The sequence below is a fragment of the Oratosquilla oratoria genome, chromosome 17 (assembly GCF_046742065.1).
Source record: "Oratosquilla oratoria isolate Oo_2021 chromosome 17, ASM4674206v1, whole genome shotgun sequence".
Taxonomy (NCBI): Eukaryota; Metazoa; Arthropoda; class Malacostraca; order Stomatopoda; family Squillidae; genus Oratosquilla; species Oratosquilla oratoria.
The window spans coordinates 10,851,311-10,858,810 of record NC_134793.1 but is presented as its reverse complement, the minus strand read 5'-3'; the positions used below and the strand labels follow the sequence as shown (position 1 = coordinate 10,858,810).

The following is a 7,500-nucleotide window of genomic DNA, read 5'->3' as shown; positions in this document are numbered from 1 at the left end:
CGGATTATGCAATTTAGCTGTACGCCCGGATATTAAAAGAAATTTCCAGAATCCAGTTCCAAGTTCTTCCTTTTTTGTCGCTGTCGACGAAGTTAGTGTGAGAAGACGCGAATTATGAGACTTAGTTGTATGTCCAAATATTAATAGAGATTTTCAGAATTCAATTCTAACTGGATTACTTTTTCTATAAGATTTGATTTCCATGTTCTTCTTTAGTCGCTGTTGACGAAGTTAGTGTGACACAAGACAGACATTAGAAATTTCATTGACTCGAATTGGGAATTTCTTAGTTATCTAAGTAAAGCATTCTGGAAATTAGGCATAAACGTAGGAAGTCTTGTCAACCTTGGAATTTCGTGTATTTTGGTTATTCTAGAAAAAGACAACAGATCTATTAAGTTTTGTTGGCATTCGACTTTTGTTTCGTGTTTTTGTTTTTCCTTGGAATTTAAGACTTGTAATACTTTTTTTTTTTTTTTTGCTCAATTCAATTTATTTGTAAGTTTATATAGATGTTTATCAGTTTATTTTTTCATTATTTTGTATTCTAAGAGAAAAAGGCTGACCTCTAGACCTTATCTAATAATTCATATTTTTGGGGCTATTTCTAGGAAAAAGGCAACGACTCATAGACCTCTTCTGACTTCCGATATTTATATTTCTTGATCATTCTTGCCTTTCTGTTTTATGTACCTTGATTTATCTATCTCGTGATATTGCTGCGGCAAGCCTGAACGCTGATTTTCAGTAACAGCTGTTTTGTTCGTTCTGCATGAACCAAAACGGAAATTTCTCGAATTATATTGTCCAATTTTCTCTACACTTCGACCATTCTTATTTAATTTAATCTTAACAACGATTCAAGTCAACCGAACCAAGTTAAAGGATTATGCTTGTGGATTTAGGTGACCTTGACAAAGGTCCAAATAAGAACAGGTCACTTCGTTACGAGAAACAACAGTGTGATGTCATGAGGAGGCGTGCAAGGTGCCAGTCAGGCTGAGTTGCACCTTCTCATGACGTCATCTCATTAGGTTATCTTAAATGGTGAACTGACCTGTACTTGTATTGACTGTCACCCTGATTTTGCTCAGTTTTCCTTGTATCGCTTTTTTCTTGTATGTATAGCAGTGATACATATCTTTGCATTCTATATATTAAGTGATATTTTAGGATAAATATGTTTTTCTATTTTTGTTATAAACAATAGATAACTAAATGACCTACAACTGTCGCCGTGAAACAGATCTTCAATATCAACAATTAAATAAACAAATAAATAGATAAATAATAATGCAGTAATTTGGCGACATCATCTATCACGAAAAAAATATTTCGCTGTTTCCCATCTCCATAGACCTAGTAGGTCTCTTTATACAACACTTGCCAACCGCCACTTGTGCTGACGTTTGGGCCCAGGACATAAACCCACTTCGGGAATTGATGGTGTTTTATGTCCTCCTGGGGGGCCAATTCCCGAAATGGGTTTATGTCTGTGTGCCCAAACGTCCGCACATGTGGCGGTTGGCGAGTGTTGGATTAAGACCGGGATTCTCAACTTTTCCTCCACCGTTAACTCCTTCGGCTTGATGTATTCCTCAATTTACCCCCTTACTTTCATAAAAAAAAACATAGCCATTATAAAGGGACAAAAAAAAAAGACACTCTCTTTCTCCCCTTTCCTCCCTCTCTCCATCGTTGTGCACGCACACACACGCACACATAAATACTTTGCATTCTCTCTCATACACACACAATTTACAAATTGAAATTTAAATGAATTACAGTATTATTAAACTATTAGATACATAAATTATTTACCCCATGCCATATAATTCTTTTACTCCCAAGAGGTAAATTTACACCTGGTTGAGAATCACTGGATTAAGAGAGCTCCTATGTGTAAAGCGTATTACCATTTTCTTTAAAACACAAATCTAATAAATTCCCTGGGCCTTGGTGACTTGAGTTACTTTCAAATAATTATCAAAAATATGTTTTCTTATTTTTATAATTTTAATTTAAATAACAATAATAAATATTAATATTACATTATAATAATATAAATAATTATTACAATAATTAATAAAAAAGAAAATGGTGGCAAAGGGGTTAATTAACTCGTGGTTAAGAATTGGGTTAGTTAACGACTTTCCTCATTGTCAGGTCAATAACCTGGAGCGTCAGGTGGCAGCCGAGAGGTCAGCCAATCAGGACCTGACATCGCAGTCTCTTCGTCTTCGCAACAAGGTGAGCAGCTAACGACATCGTAACTGATGACATGATTAACGACATCGTAACTGATAACATAATTAATGATACCCTAATTAACGACATAGTCACTAATGACAATGTAACTAACGGCATCGACGCTAACATTGTAACTAATGTATTGTGACTGATATTGTAACTAACAACATTGTAATTGGCGACATTGTAACTAACGACATTGTAACTGAAGACATGGTAACTGACAACATCATGACTAATGATATCTTAACATCACAACTAATGACATTGTAATTGATAATGTGGTGACTAATGGCATCGTAACTTAGAGAATAAATGATGACATAATAACTAACGACATTGTAGCTACCTTCATCGTAACTAACATCATAAGCCTAGGAAACGACTCTCAGAGCTCCGTATCACAGCCGACTTAACAGGGTGTTGAAGAACGTAGGAAACTATGGACACAAGAAATATATTTACATTCATTTGACGTTACATCACAAGGGTTTCAATTCTTGTGGACGAAGTTCCTCCGAAGAGGTGGAATTCGTAGAGAGAGATCAAGGAAAGAGATTCAAGAAAGTCGGTACGATGGAGGAGTGACGGAGAAGTCCCTACTGCTCGAGATGTTCACCTACTTCTTCCTCCCTCTGGACAGGTTCAGGAGCTGGAGCAGAGCCTCGGCGCCCGTAGGATTTTCGAGGAGGACCTCTATAAGGGCAAGGTGAGTGGAAAATGGGGAGGGGACCGAAAGAGACGTCAACGAAGAAGTTGGTGTGTGTGGGATTTTGGTTTCAACCTCCTACTTCATCTGTTGTTGTTATTGATGGTTTTGTTATTACTACTGTTGTAGCTATAGCTCTACTAATAGTACTCCTATCATAGGCCATGCTTCTACTACTACTACTACTATTGTTAACTTACTTTTTAACGACCTCATCCTTGTGCATCTGTGTGGCGAAAGCAGTCAGGATCTGTCTCCCAACAGACACACTTCATTGGCCCCCGCCCTGCTATTACTACTACTACTACTATCATCATCACCACCAAGCACGATTAAAAAGCCGATAAAAGCCGATTCTACTTCTGGTATTCCTATCACATGCCATACTACTACTACTACCACTACTACTACTACTACTACTACTACTACTACTACTACTACTACTACTACTACTGTTACTACTATTACTTTTACCTTTTCCATCGCTAACCACCATTCAATTTATCTCACTACTACCACTACCACCACTACTACTATAACTATCGCCACTACCACTCACAACCAAAACTACTGGTATAATCACTACTATTACTTTCAATATTAATCATATTTCTGCTAATTCTCCTTTCCATATTCTAGGACAGTCTAGAAAATAATAAAACTAGAATAAAAAAAACAAGAATATAAAGACAAATTAATAGTTAAACTACACGTAAACGAACCAAGCAGTGATGTACACAGAGACACATAACAAAAATAAATCTGTTAAAAGAAACATGAGGAAAGAGAGAATAGTGATACTGTGATGGTAGGAACACGGGTAAACTGCATAACGAAGAAATAGAAAAACAAAGAATAATATTTACTTTTTTTTTCTAAGGTTGACCGCTTCGAGGACGAGATGGTGAAACTCAAGGGCGAGCTGGCTGTCAAGGAGGAGGAGCTGCATCAGGTAAGGAGATATGATCTGAATAAGGTTCTGGCATGACTGAGGACACCGATGTGTACAGTCATTGGCGGATTTTTATATGCAAAGATTAAATTAGCCACTAGAGCGAAATATAAGTAAATGACAAGGAACTCAGGAACTATAAGTTGATAGTTTATCAAAATTATTGAAAAAGAAAGAAAGAAAGAAAAAAGGAACACTCGAGCAGATGGGTACAATGTAGATATAGCCTACGGATAAGATTACCCATGTTTCACTACACACACACCCCGTCATATATTTCCTTTACAGTGCTGGCGTACACACACAGTATCATATATTTCTTTCTCAATGATGGCTTACAAACATAATTCAATTGAGACTGGGCATTCTGAATTATCAAAACTTATTAAAAGAGAAAAAAATGAATCGTCGGGTAAAAAATTTACATCAATCTACGGATAAGACTAACAATGTTTCACTATATAATCACTCATGTATTTCCTCATCAATGCTGACGTCATATATATTGTAGAGCAGGGGTGCTTAACCCTTTTTCCCCAATTCCCCACTTTTTTGTGAGCCAACTCTCCATTTCCCACCACAGCATCGGTCTTTGACAAATTCGATTTTAACCATGCAGTGTTTAGTACGTAAATATACGCTTTGCTTTTTTGTGCCATTTTATGGCCCTTAATTTTTGTTTGCATATATTAGATAAACAAACAAAAAGAAACAAAAACACATCGATTAACAAAAAAAAAAGACAGCGGTTCTTCTGTCCGACCGGTCATTCCCCACTTGGCAACTACGCCATTCCCCACCAGTGGGGAATTCCCCACAGGTTAAGAACCACTGTTGTAGAGCTATAGAAGACGAGTTATTGAAAAAAAGAAATTACTTTGGAGGTCGGGTTGCCTTTTCCCATTTATCTATTTGGTTGACTTATTAATTATTATTTAAGTTAGAAATTCCTACACACGCGCTATGGTATATTTCCTCTTCAATATTGACGTATAAACATAAGGATCAACTGTAGAATTTCCATCCCCGCGCGCGTGATCTGTGGGGATCCGGGGTGCTCCGCTGTAACTCAGGCACACACCGTCACTCAGATCATGATAACGTTTATTATTACGAAACCTAACCTAACCTAACGGCGCTCAAAAGGTTAATCTTTTTTTCGATTAGGTTAGGTTAGGTAATAAAAAAACGTTATCATGACCTGAGTGACGGTGTGTGCTTGAGTGACAGCGGAGGACATCGGATCCCCACAGATCAGCACGAGCGCGGGGGTGGGATTCTAATGTTGATCCAAACATAATTCAATTGGAACCGGAAATTATGAATTATTAACAAATTATTGGAAAAAAAAAAGGAAAATTCGGAGTGTCAGGTAAGTTGATATACAATCTACGGAGAAGATTAACCACATTTCACTTTATAATAGCTGACGTCATATGTAATACAGTAAAGTTATAGAAGACGAGTTATTGAATAAAAGAAATTACTCAGGTGTTTGGGTTGCCTTTTATAAATTATCTATCTATTTGACTGACTTATTAATAGTCTTCTATTCCTGCAAAGTAATGACAATTAATGACTCAGTGTGACTAAATATTACTCCAGTCTTCAATTGAATACAGAACGAATACCATTCGGTATTTGGCACAAGCAACGAGCTTCTGTACGTATATCTCTCTTTATTGGAGATAAGATAATTCATGAATATCCAATAATCGTAAAAAAAATCCAATATATACCAGAATATAATAAAATTGCTTCCAGTCTGAGTATGCAGGAATATTCTATTTATGGTAGAGCCCATTCTTTGATCATTTCTCCATAGTTCAAATGCTGTAATGAATATCTTTGCATATTTAATGAGATCTCTCGCTTGTTTCCATGGCAACGCAGGCTAAGGCGAGGTACCATCGCTTGGAGCAGCTCAATGCCGACCAACAGCTAGAGATCACACGGCTCACAGCGGCCCGCGACGCTGCAGTTATGCAGGTAATTCTAAAGTCTCCCTTCAATAATCGTTTTCTTTGATCAATATTACTCATAAAGAATGGGTTTGCTGGGAAAAAAGGGAATGGCATTTAGGTTAGATATTAAACACAGTTAAGTTGGAAAAGGAGATTATTTAGATGTATTAAACTACCAAATATTGAAAGGATGGAGATTTCTTGATGTCAAAAACCAAATATACTAACATTATTTTAGCTGCTCATGACATTATCCCTGATCAGCTTCCATGCACACACCCGACTCATCCCATATCCAAACATGTGCCTGCGCCCTGTCAGGGTCTACTTCTTCGCTTAGCAACGATTTGACTGTGTCAAGTGTATTTGTCCACATCCATTGCTGCCTCTTCGTCATGTGACGGTGACTGCCACTTGCCCTGGAAATCAGAGGCCATAGGACAAAGGGGAGGGCTTCAGTAACGGTCCAACTGTTGTAACTTTATGTCGATCTAAGTTTTTCCTGTTGCCGTTATTCTGTTTATGTGCTTTATATGTATATATATATGTATATATATATATATATATATATATATATACACATATATATATAAAACACACATATACACATTAGACTATATAAATATTGAACTGCTAATTACTAGTCCAACACATGATCCTAGTATACGATAGTGAAACACGCGCATTCAGTCACACGCGATATGTATGTATGTCCTCTTACATGTACAAAATAAAAAAAAATGTGATAAATATCTTGACGTCAAAATCTATTTCACCATCACTGTCCCAAGATAGAACGCAAACACGAAACACGTGTAAGCTGCATCTCGCCTTTGGCCATTTTCTGAAACTGTTAACGAGTTGCTTTGTTGTTCTAGAATCCGTACAGGATTTGCTGCGCTACCATTACGAGGTATTTAGCAGATGCAGCCTCTCGGATTTACATTATTGTTGTTGTTGAAGACGTATTTGAATTAGTGGAATTTCAAGCGCCTTGAATAAGCTTCTACCTACCGAGTCCCATTTCTGTGTTTTTTTTTTTTATTCGTCTTTTGTTCTAGTTTCAATTATCTTTTTTGTTATCATTATGTTGCATTTTATTTGTTGAATTAAGCAGTTTGAATGTGTCCTCATTTCTTACAGTGAATAATGGATTTTTCACTCTAATTCCTTAAATATTTATGCATTTGATAATAAAATGTGCAAAACGACTTTTTCCCATCGTGACGTCATGTTCCGTCGGATTCTTCTCGACAACGGAAAGAAATATGAAAAAATATATACAAAGACTAGATTACTTAATACAGACTTTCATTTTAAACTAAAAAATGCAACTTTTCCTCTTAATACTGTATCGGGCATTATACTTAAAGCAGAGTTCCATTTTAGATTAAATAATGTTGAGTTCTTACTTCTGAATCGAGCATTACGATTTTGAACGTTACGTGTGGCAGTTATTGAAATTATGTATCGCAATCAGGGTTTTCTTTATATAATAATTTTGTTATGATTTACACGTTATTTGTCATTACTAGTATTATTGAACTAAGATAATTTAATCCATTACATTTTTATTGTGGCTTCCTTTACTTTCACGCATGCGCACAAAAGGAAGACAACGAGGA

General features: G+C 36.4%; 1 protein-coding gene across 12 annotated transcripts in view; it reads left to right on the top strand.

Moving 5' to 3' along the window:
- Positions 1–7,500, top strand: part of LOC143034397 (uncharacterized) — a 109,867-nt gene that overhangs the window by 83,342 nt on the left and 19,025 nt on the right. For 11 of the 12 annotated variants that reach the window (XM_076200397.1, XM_076200386.1, XM_076200395.1 and 8 more), the window contains 5 exons: positions 2,167–2,250; positions 2,894–2,959; positions 3,840–3,911; positions 5,805–5,900; positions 7,487–7,500. The exon at positions 7,487–7,500 is cut by the window's right edge and continues 4 nt beyond it. In XM_076200397.1, coding sequence (XP_076056512.1) covers positions 2,167–2,250; positions 2,894–2,959; positions 3,840–3,911; positions 5,805–5,900; positions 7,487–7,500 — 332 coding nt within the window. The remainder of the gene's footprint in view (positions 1–2,166; positions 2,251–2,893; positions 2,960–3,839; positions 3,912–5,804; positions 5,901–7,486) is intronic. The other variant, XM_076200387.1, reaches the window with a different exon arrangement.